This window comes from Trichechus manatus, unplaced genomic scaffold, assembly GCF_000243295.1.
Source record: "Trichechus manatus latirostris isolate Lorelei unplaced genomic scaffold, TriManLat1.0 scaffold00024, whole genome shotgun sequence".
Classification (NCBI taxonomy): domain Eukaryota; kingdom Metazoa; phylum Chordata; class Mammalia; order Sirenia; family Trichechidae; genus Trichechus; species Trichechus manatus.
Genome location: NW_004443960.1, coordinates 434,607 through 453,350, shown reverse-complemented (window position 1 = coordinate 453,350; position 18,744 = coordinate 434,607). Strand labels below are relative to the sequence as shown.

General features: G+C 59.2%; 1 protein-coding gene across 1 annotated transcript in view; it reads right to left on the bottom strand.

The window, feature by feature from the left end:
- Positions 1-18,714, bottom strand: part of RAB40C (RAB40C, member RAS oncogene family) — a 20,668-nt gene extending 1,954 nt beyond the window's left edge. The window contains exons 1-5 of the mRNA XM_004373131.2: positions 18,426-18,714; positions 8,227-8,287; positions 7,674-7,734; positions 898-975; positions 409-631 (exon numbers count right to left, since the gene is read on the bottom strand). Of these exons, the coding sequence (XP_004373188.1) occupies positions 409-631; positions 898-975; positions 7,674-7,734; positions 8,227-8,287; positions 18,426-18,567 (565 nt within the window). The 5' untranslated portion in view covers positions 18,568-18,714. The remainder of the gene's footprint in view (positions 1-408; positions 632-897; positions 976-7,673; positions 7,735-8,226; positions 8,288-18,425) is intronic.
- Between the last annotated feature and the right edge of the window lie 30 nt (positions 18,715-18,744).

Sequence of the window (18,744 nt, the reverse complement as noted above, 5' to 3'; positions counted from 1 at the left end):
AGTCGTGATAGGCGCGTGGGTGGGCGGGGCGGTAAAAACGTCAGTCGTGGTGGGCGCGTGGGTGGGCGGGGCGGTAAGAACGTCAGTCGTGATAGGCGCGTGGGTGGGCGGGGCAGTAAGAACGTCAGTCGTGATGGGCGCGTGGGTGGGCGGGGCAGTAAGAACGTCAGTCGTGGTAGGCGCGTGGGTGGGCGGGGCGTGTCGGTGGGCGTGTCGGTAAGAACGTCAGTCGTGATGGGCGCGTGGGTGGGCGGGGCAGTAAGAACGTGAGTCGGGCGGGGCGCGTGGGTGGGCGGGGCTGTAAGAACGCCAGTCGTGGCGGGCGCGTGGGTGGGCGGGGCAGTAAGAACGTCAGTCGTGGTGGGCGCGTGGGTGGGCGCGTGGGTGGGTGCGACGCCCGGGCCTCACCGCGGTTGGGCCGCCAGATCTTCTCCATGCCGTGGCGCATGAGCACGATGCGCGACAGCTCCGTGAAGGACTCGGTCACGTTGAAGTTGCACAGCGGGCTGACCTCGAAGAAGGTCATGCAGTTCTTCTCTGCGTAGGCGCGCGCCTGCTCCGTGGGCACCTGCCGCTTGAAGGCCAGGTGCAGCCGGTTCCCCACCAGGATCCGGGGGACGCCAGGGGCGTGCTGGGGGGCACAGGACTCAGGGCGGGGCACAGCACCCGGCGCGCTCTCCTGCCCCGCCGCCTGTGGGGTCTCTGACCCGGCTTCCGGCCGCCTCTCAGAGGCCCGGCTGGCATTCCGGCGCCAGGATCAAACCCAGCCTGGCCCCCCGAGCGCAGCCTCGTAGACGTGAGGTCAGAGGCCCAGCCCCAGCCGTGGCGTCAGGGAAGGAGTGGGGCCCCCCAGGGGGACCTGACGGGACGCTCTCCGGGCCGCCTGCCCCCACCTACCTCATCGATCTCCTTGATCCAGCGGTCAATGCCGTCGAAGGACCAGCGGTTGGTGATGTCGTACACCAGGAGGATGCCCTGCACAGAAGGAAACGCGGGTCAGCCACCGCACGGCCAGGCCAGGGCAACGGCCAGCAGCCGAGGTCCGAGCGCCGGGGTGGCGGTCATGTGCGCACCGTGCAGAGCCACCGCCCACTGTGCCCCCTCCCCCAGACACGCAGGGCCGGAGCGAGGACAGCGGACACAGAGAGGCAGAGCTGGCGCACAAAGCTTGACTGAGACGGGCCACCCTCAAACACGGGAAACCAGATGGGGGTGCCAAGCCCCACCCTGGCCATGTCCCACCCCCAGCACCAACGCCTTCATCTGTACGTGGTGACGATGTAGGCAGGGGCCACTGGAGATGCTTCCTGGCAGGCAGAGAGGGGGACATCACACAGGGACACAATGACAGGGACACCTCCTCCCCGTGCCGGCCACACCGAACAGGTCAGTAGGGCAGCGGTGTGTCTCTCAGACACCCAAGCCCTGGCCTGGGCTGCAGCAGACCAGCTGGCCACCAACCAGCCTGTGCCTGCCACCACACTGGCAAGGCCTACTCCCCTTGGGGCGCCTGTTCCCAGTGGCCTGGGGGCATCAGGTCGTGCAGCAGCCGCGCAGGAAGGCAAGTGCCCTTGGCAAGCATCTGCCTGCATTGAGCGCTGCCCTGGGGGCACTCCAGGCAGCTGCAGGCAGAGGCAGAGCCTGTATTCCCAGCCCCACACGTTCCCAGCCCCACACTGGCTGTGGGTGTCAGTCACTAGGTGCTGGTGGCTGGCCGCGGACAGGCTGCTGCGGACACTTGCCACCACATCCCTCAGAGACCAATGACTCTGAGCTTGGGCCTGGGGCTGGCCAGAGCCCCTGCCTCCTCTCTGCCGTGGATTCCACGCAGTGCACTGTGGATGATACCTCACATGCTCACCCCAGAACCCTGTTTGATGGCCACCTAGTCCTAGCCCTACAAAACCTCCATCACAGAGGGGGTGGGGAAAGCGCTGCTGAAGCAGATGGCACTCCCATCTCAAAGTGAGGAACTTCTGAGCTTCCGCCCTGAAAACGCCATTCCATTTCTGGATGACTCAGGTCCAGACCCCAGGTCCTGCTGGGATGGAGAAAGGATGCTGATGTTGCCCTGTGCTCCTGCTCTCTGGACAAGCGTCACTCAGACTGGGCAGGGGTAAGGACAGACCACAACCATCTCCAGCCTGGCAGACGTCCTGAGGCTGGGGGCAATTGTGGAGGGCATGGGGCCAACTCCAGCGGGATGACAGGCTAGTTTGGTGGGTGGATTCACAAACCAATGAGTGCACTCCTAGGAGTGAGTCTGGCTGCTTGGAGTAGAGGGAGCAAAGCCCCTCCTTTGCTGCCAGGGTGGGGCATGAACTGGGGGATAGTGCCACCAAAGACACTGTGATACAGCCCACCCTCTGACTTGGTAATCCTGCTTCCAACACATCATAGAGGATGTGCCCAAGGCTAGCCCCTGAGGATGTACAGCCAGAAACAAACTCATGGGACCGTTTGTAAGTCGTACAGACAGACCATGAGGACACGGAACATAATGCTTTAGAAGTTGTTATGGATTGAATTGTGTCCCCAAAGGAGACATGTTGAAGTCCTAATCCCTGTACCTTGGACTGTGACCTTGTTTGGGGAAATAGGGTTTTTCTTTGCTGATGTTATCACAGCAGGGTGGGTCCTACTCCTAATTCCTTCTGAGTGGCGTTTTATAAAAGAGTAGGACAGACAGGGAGACACACTGGAAGGCAGGCTGTGAGCATTCCTCTACACACCTGGGAACCCCAGGAACACCGGGGCTGCCAGAAGCTGGGAGAGAGAAGGAAGGATCTTCCCCTAGTGCCACTGGGGGAGTGCAGCCTGCTAATGCCCTGAATTCAGACTTGTGGACTCTAGAACTGTGAGAGAATCATTTCTGTTCTTTAAAGCTGCCCACTGTGCGGTATTTTGTACAGCAGCCACCGGAGACTCAGACAGCAGTGTATTTGCTGATCACAGAAAGATGCACAGCAGATTGTGAGGTGAAGATGCAGGTTCCAAACATTACAGCGTGGTCTTCAAAAAATAAAGTTATAAACACACTCACATGTCTCACAGAAAAAACTGACAGGGAACACGCCAAATGCCAACAGGCTGGATGGTGGGTGACTTTTCCCTCGTTTAGCTTCTCTGTGCCCCCTGTGGAGAACACAGCTATTTGCATGATGTTTAAAAACACAATACTGGGAAAGCCAGCACAGCTTGTCCAAGGCAAGGTCATGGAAGCTCCACAGACACATCCAGACTCCCTGAGGGACCGAACTGCTAAGCTGAGGGTGCTGGGGACCATGGTCTCTGGGAACATCTAGCTTAACTGGCATAACACAGTTTATAAAGAAAATGTTCTACAGTCTACCTTGTTGAGTAGCGTCCGGGGTCTTAAAAGCCTGGGAGCGGCCATCTAAGATACTCCACTGGTCTCACTCCTTCGGGAGCAAGGGAGAATGAAGAAAACAAGACACAAGGGAAAGATTAGTCCAAAGGACTAATGGACCACAACTACCAAGGCCTCCACCAGACTCAGTCCAGTACAACTAGATGGCACCCGGCTACCACCACTAAGTGCTTGGACCAGGATCACAACAGAGGGTCCTGGAAAGAGCTGGAGAAAAATGTCCAATAAAATTCTGACTCTCAGGGAACATCTAGCTCAATTGGCATAACACAGTTTATAAAGACGATGCTCTATATTCTACCTTGGTGAGTAGTGTCTGGGGTCTTAAAAGCCTGTGAGAGGCCATCTAAGATACTCCACTGGTCTCATCCCTTCCGGAGCAAGGGAGAATGAAGAGAACAGGACACAAGGAAAAGATTAGTCCAAAGGACTAATGGTCCACAGCTACCAAGGCCTCCACCGGACTGCGTCCAGTACAGCTAGATGGTGGCCAGCCACCACCACTGACTGCTCTGACCAGGATCACAACAGAGGGTTCTGGACAGAGCTGGAGAAGGATGTAGAACATAATTCTAACTCACAAAAAAAAGACCAGATTTACTGGCCTAAAGGAGACTGGAGAAACCCTGAGAGTATGGCCCCCAGACACCCTTTTAGCTCAGTGGTGAAGTTATCTCCGAGGTTCACTGTTCAACCTGGGAGTAGACAGCCCCATAAAACCAAATGGGACTAATGAGGTACAGTAGTTCAGTGACAAGGGCCAGAAGGCAGAAGGGGACAAGGAAGCTGGTGATAGGGAACCCAAGGTTGAGTGAAGATATTGTTGATGTGTTGTGAGATTGTTAACCATTGTCATAGGGCAACATGTGTAGTAACTGTTAAATGAGAAACTATTTTGTTCTGTAAACCTTCATCTTAAGTGAGAATAGCAGCACAATTAGAAGAGCGTAGTCAATGTCACGGAACCGTGCATGTAGTAATTTTTGAAATGGTGTATCTTTCGCTATGTGAATTTTCACCAAAAAAAAAAGGTTGGGAGGTTAGAGGATTGACATGTTGTGGGGTTGTTAACCAATGTCATAGAACAATGTGTGTACTGCTGTTTCGTGGGAAACTATTTGTTCTGTAAGCCTTCACCTGAAGTACAATAAAAAAAAAAAAAAAAGACCAGACTTACGGCCTGACAGAGACTGGAGAAACCCCAAGAGTATGGCCCCGGCCACCCTTTTAGCTCAGTAATGAAGTCACTCCCGAGGTTCACCCTTCAGCCAGGGATTAAACAGGCCCATAAAACAAAATCAGACTAAAAGGGCACACCAGCCCAGGGACAAGGACTAGAAGGCAGGAGGGGACAGGAAAGCTGGTAAGAGGGAACCCAAGGTGGAGAAGGGAGAGTGTTGACATGTGGTGGGGTTGTTAACCAATGTCATAAAACAGTATGTGTACTGTTTAATGAGAAACTATTTGTTCTGTAAACTTTCATCTGAAGTACAATAACAAAAAGTAAAAAAACAAAAACTAAAGCAAGTGAGCACAGCCCCTAGCTGACCTGGCTCGCCCGGTTTCACCGGCACTGAGGTGGCCAGAGCCCCAGGCCGCCCAGCAGCAGCCTTGCCTCCTCCAGGCTTTGCTGGGCGCTGGCCCCCACAATCACACTGCAGGACAGGCGAAGCCTAGTGGTCGGGGTTATGAGCAGAAGAGACATAGCCACAAGTCACAGGGCAGAAAGACACAGAGAAAGCTGGGACAGTGTCAGCCAGACGACAGGCAGCAGGGACCAAAACGATCGTGGATTTACCTGAGGGAATTTCTGGGATTAACCCTAGGTAGTACTGTTGAGAAACCAGAATGAGAGCCCATTACCAGAACCCACCCCTACAGGAAGTCTAGCATCACCTGCGTGTTTCAAAGAGGCAGAGAGAACAAGGGGCAAAGAAACGCTTACCGCACTGTTTTTTTAAACGATAAAAGTAATACCTGCTCAGAATACAGATACCGACCAGAACGCTAAGGTATACATGAAAGTGACCTCCACCCCTAACTCCCCCAATGCTGGAATGGCCACTGGGTGTCTCCTGATGCTCCGCCAAAGGGTTGTTCATTTCTAACACAGACACGGTCACACCTGCCTACACATGCCCCTTCACACCTGGATGCACGGGCCCGGCACTCATGCTAGGGTGACCACACAGCCCATGGGACTAGGATTCTACTGTCAGATCTGAGGTAATTCTGCAGGCCTCCAGATCTCAGTGAAGGGGGAGGAAGGCAGGAAACGCAGAACAAGGACTCCGGAAGACGCACCTCCTGGTGCTTCTATGTGTCGGGACACGCGGGGAACCACTGGCAGAGCGAGGCCGGGTGGAGAGGCCCGGGACAAGCTGACTAGGGCCCAGCTGTGGGAGCCCAGGCTGCAGTCCAGGGCCTGGCTCAGGCTGGCCCTGCTCCTCCCAGGGACGCTCAGATACCCTGGAAGCATCTGGCGCCCTCCCCCGCAGCAGCCAAGAGAGGCACATGGAACGATGACTAAGAACCTGCAGAAGCAACAAAGGAACAAAAACCCACCACCAACTGGCTGTGCCTGATCCTGTGGAGACAACGTGGGGATGGATGACCCAGCGCCTGCTTACAAATAAACTTTCCACAGGCAAGTGTGGCGGCTCGTCAGAGGCTTCCTGGGGCTGAACATCGTGCCATGATGGTGACACTCGTGGCCAGGCCCCGTCAGCCTTGATTTGTCACTGCCTTTCTGGGGGTTCCCAACAGCCCCCCATCATCATAATCCAAGATAACCCCCCTTTGTCTCTTCGTGTTATTACAAAAGCAATGCATGTTTAGGAGGCCCTGGTGGTGCAAAGGTTTAACATGCTTGGCTGCTAACCGAAAAATTGGCAGTTCCAGTCCACCCACAGATGCCTCAGAAGAAAGACCTGGTGATCTACTTCTGAGAAATCAGCCACTGGAAACCCTGTGGAGCACCGTTCTACTCTGACACACGTGGGGTCGGCATGAGTTGGGGTGGACTCGAGTACCTGGTGGTGGCAATGCGTGTGGGCTGCAGAAAGATGAGGAGATACTGAAAAGCAGAAGGAAGATGATAAACTGCGCAAGCGGTGAGCAACGCCTCCGGAACAGAGGCTTCTCTCCTCTCTACGGATCTAAAGTCGTGTATGTAACTCCTTTCTCACTGAAGCCCCAGGGGGACATACTCCTGTGTGCTGTTTTCCACCTGAAAGCCCTTGCTAAGTGTCCACGTTGTGATGTCCCCACCTAGGGTTTTTGCTCGTCAACATAACCATGGTGACAGACGCCCACGAGGGTCCTTCTGTCGGTCTTGGGTCATTGCGAGGACGAGCTGCTTGCAGTGGAGGTGCTGGCTGGGGCAGGTGCCTCCAGGGGCATCTGAAACCCACTGGGCAGCACGGGCCACCAGGGCCCTCTGCCAGTCTCCACGCCTCTGGGAACTCAATGGACACAGGACACGCTGGGCCACCTGGGCCTCTCAGCCCCCTCAGCAGAGGCTGAGAGAGCAGAGCCACACTGGCTGCACCTCAGCTCAGAGAGAAGAGTTGACCACGGGATCCCATACATCCAGGCGTTCCTCCACGGGACCCCCCGCCCAGGCTGTCTGCAGCATTATCGCCCCAGCACATGTCCTGAGGGCATCCCAGCCTGGCTGCCCCCGGAACCAGCCTGAGCCTGCTCCTCCGAGTGGGGCCTGAGCCGCCTGCAGCTCTACACTCAGCAGGAAGGAAGGGTCCTGGACGGCCTAACCCCAGTGAGGCCATGGGGGGGTCACTCTGGTCCCATGAACTGGATGAGAGCCCACGGGTCACAGTTGCTTCTCTACGTGCCCCACACGGGGAAGGGCTCAGTGGAGGCGGATGTCCTTGGGAGGCACTGTGCCCCTGGAGTTTGCAGGATGGCAGGTGGTGGCCAGTGGGAGCAAGTCGTGCACTAAACAGACAGACACACAGAGCTGTCCTGCCTTATTTGAGCGCCCCTGAGGGTCAGCAGGAACAAGTCGCACTGGACAGACAGACACACAGAGCTGTCCTGCCTTACCTGAGCGTTCCTGGGGGTCAGCAGGAACAAGTCATGCACTGAACAGACAGACAGACAGAGCTGTCCTGCCTTACCTGAGCGCCCCTGGGGGTCAGCGGGAACAAGTCATGCACTGAACGGACAGACAGAGCTGTCCTGCCTTACCTGAGCACCCCTGGGCGTCAGCAGGAACAAGTCATGCAGTGAACAGACAGACAGACAGAGCTGTGCTGCTTACCTGAGCGCCCCTGGAGTAGGACCTGAAGATGGTGCAGAACCTGCCCTGGCCCGAGGTGTCCCTGAAACACACGGGTGTGTCAGCAGGGGACACGGCCCCCAGCACCCTCCCACCCTCTTCACCCATTCCACAGGGCCTGCCCACGGCTCCCCCATCAGGGCCACGAGGGCTCAGTGAGACTAGGCAGCCAGGCTGTTTCAGAAAGGAGGCCCCACTGGCACAAATCAAACACCCTCCCTGCCTGCCCCGTAGAGGGAGCGTGTCACCCGGGGCCAGGCAGCCGGGGCTGTGCTGCCAGGCGGGAGAGCACCCAAACTGTGAGGCTCTGAAAAATTCTCTTTAACGTGGGTGCTGAGGGTGGGCATGAGGGTGTGGGGCCCACAGACAGCCAGCCTTAGGTCAGCACGGGGCGGCTGAGATGCAGTCCTGCCTCATCCAGAGTGCAAGCTGCACCACGGCACACAGGAACCCAAGTGCTACTCCCAGCACCTACACCCGATAGCCCTGCGGTGTTGTGCCCCACGGGACCTCTGCAGCCCCACCCCTGCCTCACCAGAGCTCCAGCTTCACGCGCCGGCCGTCCAGCAGGATGGTGGTCGTCTTGTAGTCAATGCCTGCAAGGAAGGAGAAGACGAGAAGGGTGAGGGGCACTCCTGCGGCTCCAGCCAGGGACTGATGCGTGTGATGGGTCACAGCAGCCGAGCCGCTCACTGCAGGCCGCCCCTGCTGGGTGGGACCCTCCCTCAGGCCACCCTCACTGCAGGCGCGCCCCTGCTGGGTGGGACCCAGCCACCGGCAGGGCGGGGGTAGTCAGCCCCACGAGACAGGACCCGGCTTCCTCAGCCGCAGCTCCTCTGTGGATCTAAAGCTGAACGCTCCACATTCACCAAGTTTCCAAGTCCGTGGGTCGCCCAGCCCCAGGGACAGGTGAGGAAAATGTGCCTAGCGCATTATTAAGACAGAGCGATTTTTAAGATGCTGTTTCTCTGGAGAGCCTGTGCTTCCCACATCACTTCTCTCTTTATACTTTTATGAGAAAAGCTGGTGGGGCAGAGAAGGTACCTCACGTTCACGATCTTAGGAGGGTTCATTGACGGGAGATCTAGAGATTCCCCAAAAGCTCACCCGGAGGCTCAGTCCCTTCCTCTCCTCTGCCTTAAAAGCTTCCCAGGTTCTTGGCTTTTTATAACATTCCTTCCAAGATGGCTTGAAAAATGGATTTTTTAAAGAAAATATGGGCCTGTCTACAGTTTGGCTGAAAGGTGCTCCCCAGGAATGGCTTCAGTTCCAGTTCAGAAGGGTGTCTTAAAGCCATAGTCTTGGGGGTTCCTCCAGTCTGTCAGAACAGTAAGTCTGGTCTTTTTTGTGAATTTGATTTTCTGTTCTACAATTTTTCTCCTGCTCTGTCCGGGACCCTCTCTTGTGACCCCGGTCAGGGCGGTCGATAGTGGCAGCCGGGCACCATCTAGTTCTGGTCTCGGGGTCGTGTAGGTTGTGGTTCCTGTGGAGAATGGGCATATTTTAATGTAGGTGCTGCCATCACACGCTGTATTTGTGTACGTGTGCACGTGTGCACACATATACACACCTGCATGTATGTGTTTGTGTACATGTGCATACAGACACACACACATAAAACCCACCCGCCTGGGTGCTGGCTGGTGCAGAGCCAACTGTGGAGAGTCTGCACGCTGCGAGCCCCCTGGGCCATTGGTACCCGCACTGTCCTGCCTGGCTTGCTCCTGAACTATGCGTCCAAACCTGGTGCCCACACCAGCCCTCTCAGAAGTATACTGGGTGATGGGTCCCCTTGCCCGTCTTCACCAAGCTCCCTCTGCTGCCCTGAGGCGCCTGTGGACCCTCTCACCCACAGCCAACCCGGGCCCCTGCTCAGCTGTGGGGGGCTGGGGGGGAAGCCAGCCCAACCCTGCCTCATAGCGGGCACAAGGTCTCGGGAGCTAGGCCTGAGGGCTGGGGCCCCTCTCCTCCCTGGCCCAGCCACACACTGACCTTCACACGGGCCAGAGTCTGTCGTCACTAAAGCAGTCACTTTTTATCTTCTGCAGCGGCCACAGCTGGAGCACTTGGCACAGGCTTGGCATGGGCCCATGCCGAACGCTCCTCTGTAGGGTCACGCTGCCTTCCGGGCACACTGAGATGCACTCAGAGGCCTCCAGACAGGCGAAGCGCCGTCCGGATGCACAGACCGATGCTGGGCTGCCTCTGTGCCACTAGATGGCGGCGTTGCCCAGGGCGCGGCTGTGCCTGCCCTGGAAGAGGGGCCAAAAGGGACCAAATCTGTCCACAGCAGGCCTGGGCCGGTCCGACAGCTGTGCTGACATAGGCTGCCCTGCCTCCTGGGGCGCTTGCCACCGGGCCTTATCCTGTGGCCACAACGGGTGGGGGCACCGCCGCTCCTCTCTCCACCCTCAGGCCCCAGGAGAGCCCGCGGGACACGCTGCTGCTCCCGGCTGACCACCAGACTGAGGCTCCAGTCACTGCCTGGAGGCCCTGCCCGCCGGCCACCCCTGGCCTGGCGTCCACTGCCTTTGAGAGCCCAGTTGATCACTGACAACAGGAGTCTAACTTCTGTCTTTTTGAAAAAGAGTAACAGGTCTCTATCCCTCCAGGGGACGGGGGAGTAACAGGCCTCTATCCCTCCAGGGGATGGAGGAGTAACAGGCCTCTACCCTTACAGGCGATGCAAGAGTTGAGGCTGCAGCACTGTGTTCTGGCCAGCGGACTCACCCGCTTGCTGGAAAACAGGAGCAGTGTGGGGTGTTCCGGGGGGGGGACACTGCAGCACAGGCCATGTCAGATCCAAGGAATTCTAAGAACGAGTGGGGTCCCCACTCCCTCCTTCCCCTGCTGCGTGCAGACACCAGCTAAGTCTCTGTGGTGTTCAGTGAGCGCTGATGAGGAACACGTAAGGTCGTCTAGGGAACAACATCACCAACTCCGATTCCACGGCTGCAGAAGCCGCTGCGTCCTCCCCATTCTCAGAAGCTGACAGCTTCGGAAGGTTTCCAAAAAGAGCAATTACGCGGGCTGAGCCTGAGGCTGCGCAGGAAATGGACCAGGTGGCAGGCGGGTTGGAGGCCGGCACGCGGACCAGCGCACGGCGAGGAAGGGCAGTGGCCGGGAAGGCTGTGGCGGGGCCGGTGGTGCAGGCAGCAGAGCAGACAGTGGCGCCTAGGAGGCCCGCCTGCCAGTCAGGGCACTGTCCATGAAGGGCTCGCAGCCAAGGGGAGACGCTGCTCGCTCGGCACTCTCATAGGGCGCTGCTCATTTCTCCTTCTGCCCGAGACCTTATTTTTAAAGGCACTTGATACGCTGTTCAGTGAAAAAGGCCGGGCAGCATGCATGTGGGTGGCCGCTGTAGTGGAGAAGGGAGCGTGTCTCTGCTTGTCTTCAGCTGGAGTCAGGGGGCTAGGTGGTGTCGAGAGGCTGGGGCTGCAGGGCTGGGAGTGGGGGGCTCGGCCCAGACCTGCCCGCCAAGCCGTGGGAGTGCACAGCCTGCCCTGAACACTCATGTTCAAAGAGTGTCAGCCCAGAAAGGCTGGCCTTGTGACTGGGGTGGCTGCCTCTCCTCCTTCTGTCAAGGCTGAGACTGCCTTGCTCTGCGGAGGCTGAGCCACGAGATGCCCAGACACAACGCAAGGGGCTCAGCAGAGGCCCCAGCAGCACTTCCGTCCTGGTCCTTGGGACGGGACACTGGCTTTAACCTGCTCACTGTCCTCACACTGCTGGAGGCCCCCCTTCTCTGCATCGACGCCAGCACAAAAATAACCCCGCACCTTGGAAGACTGCTGGGGTGGCAGCATTACCCCGACAGCCTTCTAACCACAAGGGGGGCTCTGACAGGCAGAAGCCGTGTGTCCTGGGGGCTGGAGGGCTGTGTCCACACTGTTATGAGAAGCCCAGACGCCAAAACCTGTCATCAGATGGGGAGGGGGCATGCAAACTCCTGCTCTGGGGTTCCCAGGCCCTGGCACCCCGCACTGCGCTGACGCATCAACAGTGACGCCGGAGGCCCAGGCAGGAGGAGTCTTGCTCCCAGGACTCGGCAATAACCCAGGCCGGCTGCCCTGTGGGTGGACCCCCGAGCCCCCCCCCTCCACATACATCCTGGGGTGGCTGGAGCGGTTTTCCTCAGAGCTGTCACTTCTTCCTTTTTCTATCTGTCCCTAACCCTGAGGGCTCACCCCCTGTTTCCAGAAGGTGGACGATTTTCTCAAAACCAAAACCACATCTGTCTTTTGTGGGGGGGGGGCAGGGGAATGGGAAGCATTACCCCTAACAAGCAACCCTTCACGGTTCCCGGCGCGCGTTAAGTGCACTGTTCCAGAACACTGGCTCCCCGCTGCCCTGACGCCGGCTCGCAGCCCCCAGGCACCACGGATGCCCCACTGCCCAGCCTGCACACCCAGGGCCTGAGAGCTCAGCCACAAGGGCTGGAACACGCTCCAGGCCACAGGCCACTCGCAGCGTCTGATGAGCCTCAGAAGGAGGGGCTGCTTTCCTGTCCTCAGTTTCTGCAGGTGACCTGTACCCTCGCAGTGCCACTGGCCTGCTTTGGGACCTCAAAATGCCAACCGAAAACCTCAAGTCCCCTGCTGCTCCCCGAGGAAGCCCAGATGCCCAGTCACTCTGATGTGCACCCAACGCCCATGCCAGCCAGTCCCCGGGACCGAGGGGGGTGTGTGTGAGCGCGTGTCTGCGTGTGTTCTTGTACATGTGTGTAGTGGCAGTGTGATATGAGTGTGTGAATACGTGTGTGTGGTATAAATCTGTGTGTGCATGTGTATGTGTGTGTGTGAATGCATGCGTGAGTGTGCACATATGTGGTGTTGTGTATTTGTGCACAGAAGCAAATGTATCTGTGTGCTGTGTATGTGGTATGTATGTGGTGTGTGTGTGTGTGCATGCCGGTATCTGTTCGCTACCATAGAAAACACCATTGTGAGGAGAGAGGCAAATCCAGAGGCCATCCCTCTCGGGGTGCAGGGCGGTCCCCCATCAGGGTCAGTTAAAGCGCCATCTGAGCCTCCTTCTCCCGAGTGTCTGCCTGTGGGTTGCAGACGGGCATGGCGTGCCCCCACCCCGGGATTCTCCTCCATGTCTTAACGAGCAGGCCAAGACCCCTGGGGGACGACGGGCCCCAGGTCCATGGCCAGCTTTCCCCAGGCCACCTGACCTTCCCAATGACAACCTCCAAGTAAAACAGGAGCCAGAGTGCCAGCCTGAGCCCTCCTCATCCTCCCACCACCCTGCAGACCCCTGGTGGCAGTTCCCTTCCTGAAGCCATTATCTTAGTTCCTCCACCCAGGCCGGACCCAGCATGCTGGTGGAAGAAGACCTACGTGTGCAGGACAGACATCTCCACGCGACCCTATAGCTCTGCAGAGAAACCCAGGCCGCGGCCATCTGCCAGCCCCTCAGCATCTGCCGGAGCTCACGGCAGGGGCTAGCGTAGGGGGCCAAGCCTGAGTCTATCCCACTGCCACCCTGATTCTGAACTTGGGAGCGGCCCTCCAGCCCAGCTCCCGGAGCAGCACAGAAGCGTTCCTTAAATCCTCTCTCCAGCCCCTACAGCACACACAGCGGGTGAGCCTCAGGAAAGACCCCAGGGGGAGCCATGGCTGGTGGCTTTCTGGAAGCCTCACCTAGCTCATGAAGACCCTGGGAGCTCTCGGGGACCTGCTGTGCTTGGCAGGAAGGGCAGGAGCGGTATGAGGAGGGAGGGCAGGGCTCTGGTGATGGCCCCAGCCACAGAAGCCAGGGAGGGGCAGCTGGACGGACAACAGCAGGGCCACCGTAGCAGAAAGTAGCCAGGAAGGGAGAAGACCCGGAGGGAAACTTGTGCTCAGCTTGGGATCCACTGAGACCCACGAGAAAGAGGTGCAGGAAGGGGCTGGAGAAGAGGACGTGAGGCCCTCAGCAGAGAGAAGCCTGCCCGGCCCCACATGCCCTGCCCCGCCCCCCACCCGTGGCCCACCACAGCCAAGCCAGAACCCCATCCACCCCGCCCGAGCCAGACCCCCCACTCACCCTGCCTAGACCCCCATCGTGAGGACCACTCTGTCACCAGAACCACTGCCCACCCGAGAACCTGGCACCCGACAAAGGAAAGCCAAGCCCCAGTAAACGGCCCCAAAAGGAGCCGAACCCAGACACCAGGCTCAGGGGAGAGCAGGGGGTGCTGAGGACGGCGTGGGGACCCCAGACTGATGCAGGGACGGCTGTGAAGGAGAGCTCTGTGCAGCGTGGTCATCGCTTAGAAAAACGCACGTTTAGCAAACACCAAGAGCTCGGCTGCTAACCAAAAGGTCGGCAGTTTGACTCCACCAGCTGCTCCTTGGAAACCCTATGGGGCAGTTCTACTCTGTCCTGTAGGGTCGCTCGGAGTTGGAATTGGACTCGGTGGCAACGGGTTTGGGTTGGTTCTTTTGGTCTCCTGTGTGTAAGACCTCATGCCCGTTGGTTGTTGGGACACAGTGGGTACAACCCCGCGGAATCAGGGTTATGCTTTGACTCGGGAACACAAACAACGTGGGGGCAGCGATGGATACAGTCTCTAGACAGAAACCAGCGTTAGGGAAAACGTGGAGGTGGGGAGACAACGCATTACAGGCGGGCTCGGGGTCCCTGACAGGGGGCCCCTGCGGCCCACCCGGTACCAAGGGGCTCAGAGTGTCAGGGACACACGCCAACACAGCCACCGTGCTCTCTTGTGGGCCGCCGCGGCAGGCCATCATGCAGTCCCCAAGCTCTCTGGGAACACAACGCTGCAGGGCCCTGTCCACGCAATCGCCATCCCTCCTCCTCCCTCCCTCCCACCCGCTCCCAGCAGCTCTCGTCAATGCTGAGCCCCCAAGGGCCCAGAGAGGGAGACAAGGCCGTGGCCAGGGGCCCGCCCCCACTAACCCGGTACCTCCTGGGCAGGGAGCATGTAAACCACAGTGCACTTTCCCGGTGGCCTGACACCGGAGTGGGGATGCTCAGGGGCCGAGGCACCCGGAGGCAACTGCCCTCATCAAGGGGTCCAGCCGACAGTCACACAGGAGCGGCTGCTGCCCCGAGGCAGGACGCCTCCCAGGCGCAGTAGGTGCCGGCACCCGGCATGGCGCCAACCGGACCCCCACCCAGCGACACACCCTGACGCCGGTCAAGACTCGATGCAGGGCATCCACGAGAACAGACGTGGCCCCCGTGCCCAGAGTCCCCAATGAGGCCTGCACAGTGAAGACCCAAGATGCCAGCTGCGGGTCGCAGGGTGGAATCTCTGCTGCTCTGAGAACACTCCCCAAACCACAGCTCTGTGTCTGGAAGCCAAGAAAACGATCACCACCCCCAGGAAGGGCTCCAAGTCTATGGAAGCCCAGAACCACAGGCAGCCGCCAGGTGCAGGGTGGCACCAATGACTCAGGTGTTTGTGAGCGAGGACACCACGCTCCCACACCTGCCTGAGGAACAGGCCCAACCGGCCTCCACCATGCACGCGCGGCTGCCGCTGAGGGAGGTGACAGGCGGCACCACAACCGCGCCATCTCCTGCCCCTGGGTGAGAAGGGCTGGGCTTGAGAACTCATGGGCGTTTCCGGCAGCCCCGATGGCATGAGGGCCAGGCGGTGCCAGGGTGAGACATGAGACCATCTGCCATGAACAGAGCTCTGGGTTTGACTGCCCAGCTCTCTCCTGGCATTTCCCGTTCCTTCCCAGCCTCCCCCTGGTCCACACAGCTTTCTGCTCAGACCAGCCTAAGGGGGAGAAATGTGACTCCTGTCTTCTAAGGCGGAGAGACCAGGATGGCACTCTAACAGGGGGAGGGAGAAATAAATACCTATGTGTCTTTTACGGAGCCCCGCATGGTACAAACAGTGAACGCAATCAGCTGCTAACTGAAAGGTTGGTGGTTCGAGTCCACCCAGAGGCACCTCAGAAGAAAGGCCTGGCAGTCTACTTCCAAAAACTCAGCCACTGAAAATCCTATGGAGCGCAGTTCAGCTCTGACACACGTGGGGTCACCGTGAGTTGGGTCAATGCGATGGCAACTGGTTCGGTTTTGTACCTTTTATAAGACCAGAAAACGAACCCCCAAGTATTACAACTCCAGCAAAGAAGAACAAACCCACTCGGTGCCGGATTCTGGAAGCGAGGTTGTCCCAGAGCTCTAAGGAGCCCCAGCGCTCTCTCTGTGGAACCCAGGAAGTGCAAAAGTACTGTCACACCTGCTGACTTCGCCTGACAAAGGGCGCTGGCCTGTCCACGAGGCCCATCCTGGTGCTGTGCTCACTGGACCGTGATGACCCCAGGAACAAGGCATGTTCCTGCGGCCAGCACCCTGCCGTCTCCGCTTGGTGCTTGGGAGACGTGTGCAGGGCAGGCGGGGGTGACAGGTCCTAATGACACCAAGTCTCTAAGAGGGGCTGCTCCACCGTTCCCAGGGACAGGCTCTCCTGCTGGACCGGTCACGTGAGTGACCACCCGCTCTCAGGAAGGTGTCCACATTTCACATAGGACTGTCCCCACTGTGGGTGGTGTGTCACAGGAAGTGTGGCAACGTGTGGAGGCCCAGCAGAGGGGACGAAGGAGACGGCAGTACCACCTCCTCACCAGTGGCTGCTGATGCTGCAGTATCACTGGGGAGAGGGGGAGCGGGGGCAACACCCACCCTCGGAAGAGTACATTAATGTCTCAGGACGACTCTGCCAACTCTGCCGAACCCCAGCCCCTTCCTACTACCTTCTGAGCACACCCACCATCCACCCCGCGGGAGCCGGGTACGAGGAGGCATGCTGTTTCTGGGAAAACAGCCTGCCACCTTCCACGGCAGGGTTGGGGGCACGGTCTGGGGAGAGAGGGCGAGCCTGCTGCCAGTCTCAGTGGGGAGGGCAGCAGCCGAGGATGGCACAAAGGCCTGGCAGAGGTTCTCACACGTCCCTCCGCCCCCTAAACCGACCCCAGGGCTCTGCTCTCGTGCCCTTCAGGACACCTCCTGTAGGCTGAGCTGCGAGCACGTGCTCAGGACATGGCCGAAGTGAGCCTGGCACTTCTCCGATGCCAAGCCTGTTCCAGGAAGAAGGGATGTCGGCGTCAGTCCATCAGTCCTACACCCTGATGAGCCCTGCAGCAAAAGAGCAGGACGAGCAGGCTCCACACTGTCCCGGAGGCCAGCCAACACTCAGAGCAGTCAGACAGGACGGATGAGGGCCTCACACACCCAGCAAGGAGGAGTGTGGAAGACAGGGCCAAGAAAAGTGAAATCAGTGGGTAAAACCGCACTTCTGGAAACACACGAAGGTCCATGGAGAGACTGGCCCACACACACGTGGGCTCAGTGAGTCTGAGTGCAGGGGCACCCTCGTGGCCTGGGGAAGGGCTGGTCGCAGTGGCGGTGCTGACCATGCCACCGCAGACCATGCAAACTACGCTACCACGCAGGACCCCACATTCGCAGGTGAGCTAGGCAAGTGCCCGTAACACGATCCCTGTGTGTGTGTGTGTGCGTGTGTGTGCGTGCATGTGTGTGTGTGCGTTTGTGTGTGCGTGTGTTTGCGTGTGCGTGTGTGTGCATTTGTGTGTGCGTGTGCGTGTGTGTGTGTGTGTGTGAGCCACACACGGGATACCCAAAAACGACATTCAATAACGTTTCTACCAGGTGTCTTCCACAAGCACGGCATGTCAACTCCCTGAGCACCATGTAAACACCACAAGGACGGCTTGCCTGTGCAGACCCCATGTGGATGCACCCACACAACGGGGGCGGGGAGGGGGGGCCCTAAATACACAGGCCATACACGCCACAGGCTCTCGTTATCAAAACCCAGGCCACTATGAGACCCCCACCAATGGATGCGCCACCCTCAGCTACATCCTGGTCCCCAGTGACCCTTTCCTCACACACCTCCCGGTCCACTACCCCAGGGCACCAGCTTCACCTGCCCACCCCAACCCAAACTGCTCAGACTTGATGGCAGGGATGAAAGCCCTTCTCTCTCCAGCAGCGCAGCGTCGAACGTGAGCGGTTAGTCTCTAAAGAGGCCTCGGGCTGGCACTGAGAGTACCAAGCTGACAGTATGCTCCGGATCGGTCGCTTCCTTCAAGCCCCAGGACCTCCGTTTGAGTTGGAAACGATGGGAGAGAAAACAGATTGCAAATTGCCACAGGCCCGCTCCCTTGGAGGAGAGGAAGAAAAGGCGCAGGCGGCGCTGATACTTGGCTCTTAATTGTAGCCTAACCACGCCAGAGCCAATGGGTGGCTGTCATCGTTCTTATTATCCGCCCTGGCTCCATGGGGGGTGACAGCGCAGCCCGTGCCCGCACACAAGCCTACAAGCCAACGCGCTCCGTGCGAGGCAACGCCTCTGGGGATTCCGGCTGGGGTCTGGGCCAGCGCTGATGGATGGCGTGAACCCTGCCCCTTCCTGCCCCAGTGCAAGCCTGCAGGCAGACAGCCCGGAATAAAAGGCCGTCCTCCCAGGGAGAGCCTGGGCAGCGCGCCGCTCCGGGGCAGCCTTCTCGGGCTGGCGGAGCTGGCTCCCAGGCCCGCGTCTGGGAGAGACAGGGTTAAAGAGGCGCTGACAAAGGCCCTGCTAATTCGAGTCCCTGAGAGCCGGGGCTTCCTGGATGGCTCCGCAGCAGAGCCGACCGCAGGCGTGCACACGCACAGCGCGAGGACGGCACAGGCTGAGCCGGGGCCAGGCCGCCGGACGCACGGACAGCGGGAGCACGGCAGGGGCGGCGGCCTTACCGTTGCTGTAGGCGTAGGGCGACTCGGAGGCGCCGTCCTGCAGGCTCTCGAGGATCTCGCCCTTGCCCACGTCGCTGTCGCCCACCAGCAGGAACTTGAGCAGGTAGTCGTAGCTCTTCACCGGGCTGCCCTGCGTCCCCATCCTCCTCTCATCGGCGCGCGGGCCCGGACCGCATGCTCCGCGGACGGACCCGGGCGGACGGGCGGACGGACAGAGGGCGGACGGACAGAGGGCGGACGGAGCGAGGAGGGCTCGCGCCCGGCCTTCCCGGGAGCCGCTGCGACCTGGCGGCGGGAGGCGCCGATGAGCGGGGCCCCG